The sequence below is a fragment of the Engystomops pustulosus genome, chromosome 3, assembly GCF_040894005.1.
Source record: "Engystomops pustulosus chromosome 3, aEngPut4.maternal, whole genome shotgun sequence".
In the NCBI taxonomy this organism is placed as follows: Eukaryota; Metazoa; Chordata; class Amphibia; order Anura; family Leptodactylidae; genus Engystomops; species Engystomops pustulosus.
Genome location: NC_092413.1, coordinates 169,143,487 through 169,159,310, shown reverse-complemented (window position 1 = coordinate 169,159,310; position 15,824 = coordinate 169,143,487). Strand labels below are relative to the sequence as shown.

At 41.5% G+C, this 15,824-nt stretch overlaps 1 protein-coding gene across 2 annotated transcripts in view; it reads left to right on the top strand.

Annotated features, from left to right (window-relative positions):
- LEKR1 (leucine, glutamate and lysine rich 1) overlaps positions 1 to 15,824 on the top strand; it is a 109,828-nt gene that overhangs the window by 61,784 nt on the left and 32,220 nt on the right. For both annotated transcript variants that reach the window (XM_072142944.1, XM_072142943.1), the window contains exon 8: positions 9,169 to 9,250. In XM_072142944.1, coding sequence (XP_071999045.1) covers positions 9,169 to 9,250 — 82 coding nt within the window. The remainder of the gene's footprint in view (positions 1 to 9,168; positions 9,251 to 15,824) is intronic.

The window sequence follows — 15,824 nt, the reverse complement described above, 5'->3', positions numbered from 1 at the left end:
TTGAAATCTGTGGTAGTCAGGAAGTAAGAATGACATTGTATTTTATTCCTGAATCACAAGGCACTAAAGATAAGTATTCTATAATTGCTGAACATTCCTTAAAAGGGAAGGACCTGGGTCTGTCTGTTTCACATAAAAGCTCCAGGATTACACAGCTATTCAAATGGTTTGTGTGCAGTTCAGTCACTTTAGTGAAGCTCTCATCTCCCCATATGTGCCATGTGGTTTAGTGTTTCAGAGAGGCTTACATGTCTGCTGGAAGTGTAAACCGGCTGATGTCATGGGTTCTCTTTCATTTTGTGGTCGAGCAGCTGTGGTTTCTGTACCTCAAGTCACAATTAAAGGGTTATATGTTCTGCTAAAGTCACTGGGGGGAGACACACATGCTGTATAAGTAGTGGGTACTCTTGACATGTGTAAGCAGTTGCTACCAGTGTTTTTTTTTAATGCACTTTTCTTTCAGGGCGTAAAATCCCTTGTCCGCCTTGTCGCAAATACACTGCGCAAAAAAAAAACGACACAATATAACTCCAAGTAAGGGCGCTGTCACATGGTGCGTTCTTGGACTGTTTTTAATCGCAATGAAAATGCATGCGTATTTCTATGTTTACCATGCGTTTGGCTGCTTTGAATCTGTTTTTCTTCATTTCTGGAAGTGTAAGCAGCTATGAAATGGATTAAAACCAACCAAAGGCAATTTTTTTTAAAAAAAAGCTAAGTGGGCAGATAAGACTTGAATACAGAGCAAGTCCCAGGGTCAACATCTGCAAAGAGTTTGTATGTTCTCTCCGTGTTTGCGTGGGTTTCCTCCGGGTTTTCCGGTTTCTTCCCACGCTCCAAAACATACTGGTAGGCTGATTAGATTGTGAGCCCCATTGGGGACAGGGACCTATTTGGCAAACTGTGTAGCTCTGCGTAGTCTGTGTGCGCTATATAAATAACGGAATTATTATTATGTGGCATGCAATATATGACATTTAAGACATTTCTCTTTTTATTGTACTGTACATAGATTTTATATGCGCTGGAATTACTGTTGACTGATGAGAGACTGCATTCTCAACTATAATTTGTACCTTTTTCTCAATAAAAGAAATTCTAAAAAAAAAAAAAAACAGCCAAAGGCATGGTAAACACACAAAAATGCAGACGATTTCAGTACGCTTACAAACGGTCCAATAACGGTCTAAGAACTGTCCAAGAATGCACCGTATGACAGCACAATTTGGTGCATCCACACGTTTAGTTTTTCAGATTCAGTTTTTGAAGCCATAAGCAGGTGTGGATGATAATGAGTGAGGATTATCATTGAGAAGAGCTACTCCTTTTCTATTTTTACTCCATCCCTGGTTTGGACATCAAAAACAGGTGGAAATGATTGGCAATTAACAATAAAGTAGTGGTTCTGCAGGTGGTGAGCACAGACCACAGACAATTTTTCACACTGGTGGTAGCATGGGATGGACTCTACAACCCACACTAGTGGCTCAGGTAGTGCAGCTCATTCATGTTAATGCAAGCTGTGGCCAGAAGTTTTGCTGTGTCTGTCAGCGTAGTGTCCAGAGGTTGGAGGTGCTACCTGGAGACAGGCCTGTACACCAGGAGACACTGAGGGGGCCGAAGGAGGGCAACAACCCAGCAGCAGGACCGCTACCTCCACGTGTACTCCGCTACCTGCACAACCGGTTAGAAACTGACTCCATGTGGATGGTATGACGGCCACAGAGCCCAACACCGTGCAGGACCCTGCATTTGCCAGAGAACACCAAGTTTGGCAAATTCACCACTGGCTCCCTGTGCCCTTTACAGATGAAAAACCTCATGTGAAAGACCACAAATTCTAGACCTCATGTGGCTGCAATATGAAGGCCTTGAGGTTATGGACTGGCCCGCTTGTACACCAGACCTGAATCTAATTGAGCACATCTGGGGCATCATGTTTCGCTCCATCCACTGACGTCACGTTGCACCACAGACTGTCCAGGAGTTGGCTGATGCTTTAGTCCAGGTCTGGGAGGAGATCTCTCAGGAGACCATCCGCAACCTCATCAGGAGCTGGCCGAGGTGTTGTACAGAGGTCATACAGGCACGTGGAGGCCACACACTATACTGAGCATCACTTTGACTTGTTTTAAGGACACTTCATCAACATTGGATCAGCCTGTAGTGTGTTTTTCAACGTTAATTTTGTGGGTGATAAATAAGTTTGATTTCCATTGATGATTTTTGGGGGGGATTCAAAGTATTCAATGCGAATACAGGCAGTCCCCGGGTTACATACAAGATAGGGTCTGTAGGTTTGTTCTTAAGTTGAGTTTGTATGTAAGTCGGAACTGTATATTTTATCATTGTAATCCCAGCCAGAACTTTTTTGGTCTCTGTGACAATTGGATTTTAAAAATGTTGGGTTGTCATAAGAATCAATATTAACACTAAAGCTTCATTACAGACACATTTTATAACTGTTATAGCTCTTTATTGTAGCCTAAGGCTAAAGTACAATATATTGCCCATATCCAGTGGTCCGTTTGTAACTAGGGGTCGTATGTAAGTCGAGTGTTCTTAAGTAGGGGACCGCCTGTATTTAATTCATTCAGATCCAGGATGTGTTATTTGAGTGTTCCCTTTATTTTTTTGAGCATTGTACTTCATTTGGTGCTGACCCATGCCTCGCCATGGTAACAGACTACAAACCATCCCAGAGTAGTCTCATCCTCCAGTCATACTGTCCATTCCTTCTGCACTTATATATGTATTGTATAACTATAGGGGTCAGATCATGTTTTTTTTTTACTTTTGATGTGTTATTCATCTCTGTTTCTATGCAAACCCTCCAGCCAACTACATCAGATTATTGTTTGGCCAGTTATGGCGCTTTGCTGTGCAGGGCTTTGCCTGTTGTTCCACACCCTGGACCAGAATCATTTGGTATTTTTTCCTAAGCCATTGTGGGATTTTATGCTGATGCTTGTTGTTCCACACCCTGGACCAGACTCTTGGGGGGTGATTTATCATTAGATAGGCTCCTTGGGACAGTTCTATGTCTGCCTTTGGAGTTCTGCTGCCGTTAGATTCATTAAAGTGGCTTTGAATACTGATTGATAAACAGTGTCAAGTAAATGTTCTTTTACATTAAGAGTGATGTTTATATTGTTAATTGGTGGTGAAATGTATATTGTATGACACACAGCACACTAATATACTTTGATATCGGTCACAGCCTTCAAGTGAGAACTGCTTCTGCTGAAAGGGAACTTGTCAGCAGAAATTCACCTAATAAACCACTACCAGTATGTTGTGAAACAGAATAATACCTTCCAGATCCTGTTTTTTAATTGTTCAGCATGGTGACATCATCCAGAAAATCAACTCTGAAGTGAGAGGTAATTGGTTATATAAAGTCATAGGAAGAGAGTTTATTACTGAAGTCGAGATCTTCAAGCCCTAGAACTCCCCTCCACTGTGATTGAAATCATGCACCAGACTTCTAGTTACTATGTCCCTGGATGCAGGGCCAACAGTTGCAGTGAAGGAGGCTTTCTGAGGCAGAGAGAGCTTGACTTCAGCGTTGATCTCGCCGCCTCCTTGACTTTATACAACCAATTTACATCTCACTTAAAAGTTGATTTTCTGGATGATGCCACCACACTGGAAGATGTTCAGATGCTTGACAATATTTATATCTCGTCACTTTCTGCTTTCATGTTCCCTTTGATAAAAGACTGACATAACATTTATCATTTTACCTTTCAACCCCTTTTTTAAGTGAATGGGGTCGAGCTGCAATATCAAGTACAACTACTATACAATTTAAGGAACTATTCTTGGTTGATTCAAGAAACTGATTGGTGGGGTCTGAAGGTTTGACCCCACCATTCCAGTATTCATAGTAATCAATATATAAATCCAAAAACAAGCCCTTTCAGTGAATTGCATAAAAAAGTATCTATACTATTTATAACTACTGAGGAACAAAATAGCATTTATCTGTCATATTTAGCTCTTCCCTTTTTATTTTTGTGTTTTTTGGTACAAATTGCCAAGATATTTTCAGTGGGTTTAACTAAGCTGTGTCCAGAGAGTAAGTACATTTTTCACAATTACTGGATTTTTCACACTATAAGATGCCCCTTGCTATATTTAGTCATCCAGAAAAGGAAAATATATATGCACCAAATAAAAAATCCTCGTTGGTCACAAGCACAGCACACAGAGCTCCGCTACATCCATTCACTCACACACAATGCTGCTACATCCATTCACTCACACACAGCTCTACTACATCCATTCACTCACACACAATGCTGCTACATTCATTCACTCACACACAGCTCTGCTACATCCATTCTCTCACAGCTCTGCTACATCCATTCACTCACACACAGCTCTGCTACATCCATACTCTCACTCACAGCCCTGCCATATCCATTCACTCATGCACACAGCTCTGCTACATCTACTCACTATAAGATTCACTTTATGAGACATGGGCACTTTTTAACAAGATTTTTTTCTCTCTAAAGAGTGTGTATTATATTCCAAGTCGACTGTCAGTCTATATGATCAGTGCAGCCACCACACGACATGCCTGAATAAGTAAGAAACCCCAACCACTTAGTAATTATAAATACTTATGAGTAGATGGGGACATATGCTATTAGTTTAAGAGGTGTGTGTGTGGTTGTATAACCTTACCTGGTTAATGTAGTCAGTTGTTGCATAGATGTATTAATGTACAATTTTTAATTGCTTTTATATGTTTGTTTTGTTTATTCTTGCTTAACATGTGTTTTTTTTTTGTAATAATAACATTTATTGTATTTTTTGAGATTGCCTCTGTGATACACATCTTTCTCTTTTTTGTTATAATTGTAGAAATCCATTTCAGTCCAGGGCTGGAGTAGGTTTAAGCTATTGCCTCGCGCAGGTTATAGTAAATTTGACTGGCTAAGACATCCTCATGACCTGTCTTGTTCCTCACCACGTTGCACCTGACCCATGGTGCACAAAGTCCATAAAGTTGAGACTTTGTACATGGAATTGTATCTCAGGCCCCAATGAGTTCTTTTTTAAGTTGCTTATGGATCCTGGACTTACATAAAGTGAGATGTAAATTGGTCATATACAGTCAAGGAGGCGGAAAGTCTAACACTGAAGTCAAGCTCTCTCTGTCTCACAATGTCCCCATCACTATAATTGACAGTCCTGCTTCCAGGGACGCCACTAACCACGTCTCCTGAAGACTGGTACATGATGTCGATCACAGGGGTGGAGGCAATGAGAGGTGGAGAGAGCTTGACTTCTGTGATAAACTCTCCACCTCCTTGACTTTATAAAACCAGTTTACATCTTATGTCCAACTTAGATGTTCTGGATGATGCCACCACAATGGACACTGAAGGAAACATAATCTCCTTCAACAACATCCTGGTAATAGTTTATTAGGGCAATTTCCTGATAAATTCCCCTTCATAATTTCCATTTGATAAATGAAAATAAATACAAAATACTTTCATGACAGCCATACTCTAAGGCTATATTCACACTGCCGTTGCCCGCCCGTACTGTAGCGGGCAACGGCAGTGTACGGGGAGAGGAGGAGGAGGTGAGCGCAGCTCACCCCCGCCCCTCTCCATAGGAAGTAATGGCGCACGGCGCTGTATTACGGGTAAAGATAGGACAGGTCCTATCTTTTTCCCAGGTACGGAGCGGTACGGTGCCGCACGTGTGCCCGTGCCGTGCGCCCATTGCCGTCTATGGAGGACGTATATCGGCCGTATATACGTCCTCCATACAGTCGTGTGAATGTAGCCTTAGGTTAAGCAAAATTCACCACCTAAGAAGGAACCTGTTTGCTTGCATGTGGATACGATTAAGTCGCTCAATAAAAATGTATATTTCAGCAGAATCCACCATGAACATTTTGTGATGATTACAGGGTCTGGAGTGGGAGCATTTTTCTGATGTTGGAGCCGAGACGGCCCTTGTCCCTATTTTGGCCTGCTCTGTCCTTACGTGGGGCCGTTCTGGCATTACAAAACATGACAAGCATTCTGTTCCACATTTTCTAGAGGGCTTTTGAATTACTGATCCGCTTGCACAATGTACTGAAAACCAGATGACTTTCATATAATATCTTTTCAGCAGATGCTTTCATGTAAAGAAAGGCCGTCATCTCGTTGAGGCTTTCCACACTGTAATCATTTGTCTATAATCTTTCTTATGAGAAAAAGCCCCTTGAATGAGAATTTCATTATCTGAATATTTGCACGTGTTTCTTATCACATCAGGGTTTTTTTTTTTTTTCTCATTATTTTCTAAAGGTATTTTGTGTGTATTCCAAGGCTCGTGAGTGATGTGAATGTAATGTGGATTGGTGTTTCGAGAACAATGACTTTTTTATGTATTTCCCACTAAAGAACGCCGGGGACTTAATTTATTTTCCACCCAAATTCCTCCTTGACTTCACAATAGGTCTAAGGATATATAGTCCCAATACTGCATTCACATATTGGTAATAATTTATTAGAAACAATGGCTTCCAGCTATCACTAATACTTGGCAGACGATGCAGACCTTTTTAACTGGAATGTATTGTGATCTGCCCAGAAGCCACAACCATATATACAGCATATAAATATGGATGTCAGGAAGACAGATCTGGGGATTCTGGAGTGTGTATTGTATGTGGGGGATAAGATGAAATATGTATTTAAGGGGCACATAAGGTAAATCTATGAGGATATTTGCTTTAATCCTTACATTCTTCACTGGTTCGCTCACAGAAGTTTCTTGAAAACATCAAATTAGAGTGATGAAGTCAATATTGTGGTCTGCTTATGATGTGTGGAGAGAAGGGATAAGGATACTCTTTGCATAATGCAGTAAGGATGAGAAGATGAAGACATCTGCATTGCATTGTGGGCTACTGCTAGAAGAGAGCATTTCCACCCAAATCGAACAACCAAAACCGGGGGTGGCCTAAAGCCATTGGAGCCGCAATTTTATTGCTTTTTTTTTACTGCGAATCGCATGGTTTGGGGTCACCGCAACATGAGGAACTGTAGTTCGGGGTCACAGCATTAGAAAGGTTGAGAACCACTGCCTTAGGCTAAAGTACAGTAAATTACCAACATCAAGAGGTCTGTTTGTAATTAGGGGTCATCTGTAAGTTGGGTGTTCTTAAGTAGGGTACCGCCTGTATCTGATCAGTCTAAGTCTACTTTCACACACACACATGCAAATTTGCGGCTGGATATACGTCTCCACAACACCCATGTGAAGGGGCATAATATTGTCAATTGTGTGCTTATGCAGCCCCATAGGCAGCATTCTGCAAGACAAGGACACTATTCATGGGCAGCATGGTGGATCAGTGGTTAGAACTACAGCCTTGCAGCACTAGTAGTCAATTGAGAAGCAGCACTCCCGAAATTCCACTGAAGAACAAAGTTTTATTCCACCATAATAGTGCGACGTTTCACCAATTCAATCAAGGCATTATCAAGCCTTGCAGCACTGGGGTCCTGGGCTCAAGTCCCATCCAGGTCAACATCTTCAAAAAGTTTGTATGTTCTCTCCGTGTTTGTGTGGGTTTCCTCCAAGTCCTCCGGTTTTCTCCCACACTCCAAATTATACTGGTAGGATGATTAGATTGTGAGCCCCATTGGGGACAGGGACTGATTTGGCAAGTTCTGTGCAGCACTGCAGAATCTGTGTGTGCTATATAAATAAAGAATTCTTATTATAGCCAGGATTATACTTAGCAGGGTGTAGCACTGTAGCTTTTCTATGGAGCTAGAGGTTCAAGGCTCTGGTGCTTGTGACCTTGTTGCTTTACCAGTTGTAGTTCCTTGGACCAATTTTGGTAGGAACGTGCAAGGACCTCAACACAAAACAAGGGACATCTCAATTCATCCCTTGTCAAGGTTACTTAGAACACTTTTTCTTGCTACTGAGCTTTAGCGACTAATCACAGGATAGGGAATAAATAAATGATAGCGTGTGGTATAGGAGGTCTTGTCTGTTGAACCTTCCCACTATCCACGTCTGTGCTTTGTGGTGATATGGAGGTCTGATAGGAGTCAGTGGGACACAGGACAAAGCTATTTCTTGTCCTCCATTGACTTCTATGGAACTTCCAGTCATCCAAAAGGTGGCTGGAACCTGGAAGTCGAGACCAGATCATGGGGAGCTTGTTGATTAAGCCAAGAATCCCCACAATAATATATCTTTTAGTATTATATTGCTTACCTTATATGCTGGCTGATGTGTGAGTTTCTGCATCCCATGCAAGTGAACGGGATTTAACCTTTAGTAACAAGACATGGCCACTGCACAGAGAATGGAGCTATTCTTCCAGGGTTATTATCTATACTACTTTCAGCACTGATTGGTTATAGTGATATTGATGGCCCATTCTAGGAATAGATACTAAATATCTATATCCTGGAAAACACTATATGACTTACCAGTGGTTTTACCTTAATGCTATTCAGAGTGTTATTCAGAGTGTGTATATATGGTTGCATACAGGATGTTGAACAGTAATGTGACATATTCATGTTTACGGTATGTGGCACACCTTGTGGGCAGACCGGACATGTGTACTAGATCAGAGAACCCAGATTGTTATTGGCATGACTCCTGTTTCATGCCCATCACGTGCCAGGTACATTGCTGGAGTAAACAAAGGCAGACAAGCAGGTGGAATGATAGCAATAAGCAGACAGAATATATTTCAGCTAATATACTCACTACCAGGAAGCTTAGGTAGGTAAAAGGTGTGTAAGAGATAGGATAGTGCAATCATAGAGTAATTGCACCAATGTATTTATGAAGACATCTGTGGGAATGCAGCGGTTCTGTGCTGGACTGCTGTGCGTTACAGACTGATACAATGTAAGAAAACCTTGTTCTAGTGGATATCAGGCATCGCCTCTAGACGTGCCTGGCAGAATATTTTGGCTCCCGACAGGTGCTGCTTACTTTGGCACAGACCCTTGGCTATCGCCATTAACACTTCCTGCCTACTGTTCAGACATCACAGCAAACAGTCACTTTTTGTTCTTTTTTTTTTTTTCTCCCCTTCAAGTTAAAGCAATTTGTAATCTGATTGTATAATTATAGAACCGGACCCATTAATTATAACGGTTTTCTTTTCTCTAGATTTACAACAACAGTTGGAAACAGTAAGAACGGATTTCCATAATGTAACTAAAGAAATGCAACACCACAAGGATATTTCCATGTAAGCCGCTTTGCCTTCTCTTCCTAAACAAACGCATCATATGACAATTTAACACAAGCGCTTCTCTCAGTGACAGGAGAGGGACGACCCCCTTAATAATATGTTGCAGCTGACTCGGAGATATCCGTTGCTTATGAAAGGGATAGCAGATGACATTGACAAAGGTCTGCAACGGTTACTTAGGGAATGTTTCAGATACACTTTGTCACTTAACCCCTTCTATGTATTTGGCACAGAGGTAAAGCCTATAGCCTTCTCTTGTTACAGGAAGCTACATAAACTACAATAACATCATTCAGTTCTCTTAAAGGACCATTACCCCTACATTAAAAAGCTCAAACACTTAAGCAAATCCTCTGGAAACGCAGCAAATAGTTTTCATAAGTAGTGATGTAAATTGTTTTGCAGGTTTTTTTTGAACTGGTAAAGTATCTGGTTTAATTTTACTAGACTTTGGGTCATTTTGTTTTACTGCATAGTCCATTTTTTTCTACCAGGTCACAGCCCCTTTCCTGAAAGTCACGCCCCTTTGTTAAACAAGTTGGAATACGGAAAGAAATGGTATAAAGCCTTCATAAATGTGTTGGAAAGTGGATTGGGGGCACAAATGTATTACTATTATTACATATACATGGATTCATGCAAAGCAGATTTTTTGCTCAGTATACAGTATTTACAGTAGTAACATACATCTACATGCTGCAATATAGAGCTGCGTGTGGATTACTGTTTGAATGGTTTATAGAAAAAAAATCAGTATATACAGTATTTATGGGTGAATAAGCTTTATTGAACATAATATAACAAACATACACGACAAAGGCTGGGAACACAGCTGAAACGTTGCTAGAGGTGGAATAAACACCACATTTGTTTTCACTATATTGAAGTGCTGCCGTTTTCTTTATTTGGATATATATACACACACATTGGAGCTTAGATAATACACATTGTGCATCTGCACAAATTCTAGCTCGTAATTGGGTAGAATAAACATTAAGCGCAACAAATTTGCATCAGGGGCATGTTCTACTTATAAAGAGCCCCATACATCAACAAGAACAACATAGGTCAAAGAAGACGGATGTATACACACATAGGGGGATATTTATCAGGACCTCTGTGCACCGCCAGTGGCACAAAGGCCCTGAAATAATCGCAAATGCTAGCTTATTGCTAGCTTTTGCGATTATTTTCCCCAATCCACCACCTTCGCCCGAGCGGGGCGTTACTGTCCCCGCGCCTGCGCAGTCGATGCTGCCGGCAACTTTTCAGAAGTGAAAAGTCGCCGGCTGTGTTTTTTTCAACGCCAGGCCCTGTCTGGCGTAGGATAAACGCTGCGCTGCTGGCAGCCCGATACATCAAGAGGCAGAAACCTCTTGATGTATCGGGCTGCGAATTTGCAGCGGGCTGCGAATTTGCAGCGGCACGAGCGCCAGCGTATGATAAATATCCCCCATAGTTGGGAAAGACACAAGGAAAGAACATGAAGGGAAGAGGGGGAGGGAAAAGAGGGTAAAGTATCTCAGCACATCTATATTCATTTTCAATGAGTAGTGGCACCTGCTAGAGGTACAGATGTTCATGGCAGCACCACAGTGGCCACCCAATGTGCACATGAGGCAGACTCCCTAATGGATAACCATGGGTTCCAGAGGGTGAAAAAGGCAGTAGCCTTCTCTTCATCTATTGCTTCCAGTTCTTCCATCCTGAACAGATGACTCAGGGCAAGAACCCAATCCGCCCTGGAAGAGGCTTCAGTAGAACGCCACTTCCTTGATATAGCCTGACGCGTTGCCATGAGAAAAAGTAAGAGGTAGATTCATAGATTCAAGCACAATGACTGGGGTAATCAACTTATAGGTGTTATCCATGGCCTCCTTCCATCTAAAATCAACTTTTAGTGCAGTGAGCACTTCCTGCTGTGCTGAGGAAGCAGGGGGGAGGGTGAGACAGTGGGGCACATTTACTTACCTGTCCTGCACGATCCCCGAAACTGAATTGTCCTACCGGAATGAACATCTACCACGATTCACTAAGATCGCGTGCCCGATATCCTGCATGTGTCGCTTCCTTGCTCAGGTCCACCGGAGTTCAGCTTCTTCTTCCCGGTGTATGTAAGTGCATTGTCTAGGGACACAAACAGAATCTTAAATCCGGCGCTGAATCCGAATCAGTTGGATCGTCTGACGGCCGCCCCTCCGATTTCTGACGCATGAAAGCCAGTGCAGCTGCGCCACAGTTTGATCGTGTGTGACACAATCCCCAGTTAAATACCTGTCACAGCAGTGCAAATCCTGAAAACCTTGAAAATCCAACGAAAATTCGATCAGTGGCCCTTTCGTAAATAAGCCCCAGTGTATCAGCCTGAAAAGCCAGATCACAGAGGGGCTAGGGTAGTCCCTCAGGCTCAATAGCATTATTTCAAAAGTAGATTTTAGAAGGAAGGAAGCCAAGGATAACAAATATAAGATGATTACCACAGTCACAGTGCCTGGATCTATGAGTAATGTCCCTGGTTTATCAGGCTTGATGAGTCACCTCTTTTTACTGCAAGAATTACATCAAAAGGGCACGTTTATTTACTAGTTTATTTACTTGCAGGGTACATTATCTACATTTCATTTTATACATTTTACTACATATTATTTCCCAATTTCCAGTATGATTTTTATCTCCCAATGAATCTTCATCCTGGAAACAGGACCAGCTTGGATCACATATTACTGCGTGACCATCAACTTTTTGTAATCTGCTGAGCTTTTCAAAGATGCTTGTAAAGCGTTTCCTGTGTGCGATTCTCCTTGTCTTTCAAGTCCACAAGTAGAAGATTGAATGCATGACAACCTGCAAATATTTGGAATGCATAGCAACGCCTCATTTGTAATGCTGATAAAATTACATTCTCTCATGACCATTCTTTAATCACTGGATTCTGATAACTTTTTAATGAAAAGCATTAAGTTCCCTTCCCAGGATGCGGGAGAGACTTTACTCATTAATACCGCAGATTTTATTCCCCTATTTCATAGAGCGCTGGTGAAGGAGGGCATACAGATATAGATTACATGTACCCACACACTAAATTACTGCCAATAGGATGTGCATTCATTGTGGGAATTACTGTACACAAAGCAAATTTATTTATTCTTATATACACAAGTACTGTACCTGATAAGAAAACTACGGTATCTACAGATATGGCATTTATGAGCTAGAACCTAACGCACTTGTAATAACATGTAACAATAATAGTATTTGAAACTGTACTTGTATTTAATACATACCCCATTTATCCTGTCATTACAAGAAGCCAGCGACCGAGAAAAGCACGTGGTATATATGGTTCACTTTTACAATTTGGCCATACACTACTAGATCTGTGAGAGCTTAATCTCCCATTTACATGCACACTTGGCTGTGTTCAAGTCAAGTCTGATCAGTCTGACCCTCCACTCCCTCTATATCTGTTATAGGACACATCCCTACATATTGGATTGGTTCATTTCTTTTTTTTTAATAGTTTTTCTTTCTATTGGTACAAAATAGCAAAATTACATATAAATTATTAAAATACACAGGAAACGTGAGGTTAACCATTATTGCTTCCACAATTTTTTAAATCTTTTTTACCGTATTTTTCAGCCTATAAGGCGCACCAAAAATCCTTGAATTTTCTCAGAAATCAAAGGTGCGCCTTATAGGCCAGTGCGCCTTATATATGAACTTATACAGAAATGTACTACAGACAAGATGTACTGTACATTTACCAGTGTTTAATAGCTCCAACCCCAGAAATTTCCTGCACCTTCCCACACAGGGTCCCTAGCTCCTGAAGTGCCCCCACCCTGCCCTCCCCTAGCACTGAGAGACTGTAGCCGCCATAGTGCCGACCACGAGGCAATCATCATCATCAGTAAACAATCCCCCATATCTGCCAGCCCTATAACAGGGGAAAGAGAAGGAGCCACAGGGAACCCCACAGGAATAACACCCTGGCTGAGGAGGGAAGGAGAAGGGGCAGAGGGAGACCGCTTAACCCCTGCTGCATCACCCTGCATTAACCCCCAGCAGCCCATACCCCTGAGATCGGAGCTCTCTGACACGCTGAAGACAAGTTTCCCGGGAAGTGTAGCTGGCTTGAACTGTGCACAGGTCTGCCACCTGCTGGTCATTTTTAGGTACTGCATTTGATCCTGCGCCTTATACTCCAGTGCACCTTATATATGAACCTAGATGTCTAAGCAGGCATTTATTAGAGGTGCACCTTATAGGCCGAAAAATACGGTACTTCCTTTTTACCCTATTTCTCCCCACCTCCTAACAGTTCCCAAACCCCTCCCCCCAAAAAGAAGAAAAAAAATCTCCATTCTCACCTCCCAAAAGCAGTCTTTCTTCAATACAAAAATAGTTATCAATCCAAAATTGCCATTTTTCCCTAAACTTATTTAAGCTATATTTGCCTCCCTTCATTTTAACAAACGCCTTGGCCAAGTTGGTGCAATTAACTATCCTTTTCCACATCATAATTGTCGGTCCATCTTTTGATATCCATTTCTTAATTATACAGAATCTTGCTAAGAAAAGTAATTTTTTTTTGTGACATAGCACATACACCATTGTCCATATTTTTCCAAAATTCCCAAAATTCACCCTTGAATCGAACACGTGATACTTATATTAACATACTTGTCTAACTCATCCATTACTTTTTTCCAAAACATCCGTGCCGAGCCATACCATAGAATTTGTATGCCATCTGCCTTTACAAGGCCACACCTACTACAACTATATGTCTTTGTACCACATTTTGGGCAAATAATAAATTTGATATAATATGAATAGTTGAGCAAGGCGATGGGCCTGAATCTTAGTTACCCTCCACCATCCACATCCTTCAAAAAATAGTTTCATAGATATTCATCCACCACGCCAGTCTCTTCAGTCCATCTATTCATTAGTCTTAGGCTATATTCACACTGCCGTTGCCCGTCCGTACCGTAGCGGGCAACGGCAGTGTACGGGGCGAGGAGGAGGAGGCTCACCCCTACGTTAGTGTGAATATAGCCTTAATATGTTTTTTCCAAAACCAGAACTGCAGGAGCTGGGGGTAGAGTCTGAACCAATGTCACAGATTTATCCAACGCTTTCCACCGATGGGAAAGCTGTAGATAAGAATAATAACAAGGGTCGGTTAATAGGAGTTCCTCCTGAAGATCTTGGAAGGATTTAAATAAACCATTATTATTTAACCAATAGACATATATTACCTTTTTCTCCAGCCATTGTCTACAATTCACACCTGGTATTCGCCAACTCCTGTTTCCCCAAATTCGTGCGGGATGGTTTCATTTCTTAGTCAAACTGTATTAGCGCCTTTATACAACTTCATCCATTTCTTTGCTGATCCCTTAGGGTGAGTTATAGGGCTCTACATGGTCTTCCAGTGGCACCAAATTCAGCAGGTTCCCCTCACCGTTAACACATATAATCAGCATACGTGCAGATCTTCTCCAAACTGTTATTTTGGGGGTGTGCAATGTCTTGGTTGGGTTATTGGGGTTTTGCTGTTTGGCAGTCTTTATACGCTTCCAGTTACTAATAAAAAGCATCTTGTTAATCTCAATCGTTTACCTTGACAGATCCTTTTTAAAGGGGTTGTCCAGGAGGATTTCTGTTATTAGTGCCTTTCCCCATATCAGATTCTAAGGTTCAGTTGTTGAGAGACCTGTGTCCTTATTCAATCTATCATCTTATCCTACAGTTCTTATGTGGCAAAAAAACACACAAGACATTGCCAATATGGAGAAAAAAAGGCACTATAAATTCCTCCATCAAGAAATACCTATAACCTAATCCTTATAAATCTGATATTTTATTTTCCATATTCCTTTTGAACTTCTATAGTAACTATAATATGCTAGAAAAGTGCCTCTTCATACAGTTCTTACTGATATGTAAGCGCGTGCTAAATATTTGGTGTTTCCCTAACAACATAGCCTAGAGTAAGAACAGTCAAGACTGGAAACGCAGGAGTCATAAGAGCCGAGAAATATACAGGAATGGCTGGACTATAATACAGATGTGTAATCAATAAGTGCTAACTGCTAATAAATGTCATCCTATCAATGTAATATTAATGTTAACATCAGCAAAATGTATCCCATGGACCCTATGATTATCGTCAGAATGGGTGACTTCCGCCCTGTTCAGCCAACTTCTGTCATCGTCTCGTCCTTTATGTTGTATTGAAAGTCCCATAGCAGTCTATGGAGCGCAAATAGGGGATACATTTTGGTAAGGCAAAAAACCTTTTAAGCGTAACCAAATGGCTACTTATAATTACAGTAGGGTACATTCACACGGAGGGGACCTCTCCCCCTCCATAGAAAACAGCGGCACATGGCCGTACCGTACCGCCGCCGGGCCGCCATTGCTGTCTATGGGGACGTGTATGCGGCCGCATATACCGTACATCCCCACATACGGGTGTATGAATGCACCCTAAATCATGAAAAACTTGATAAAAAAAAATGTGACTGACTGATTTGGCAAGCTGTGTGTAGCACTGAAT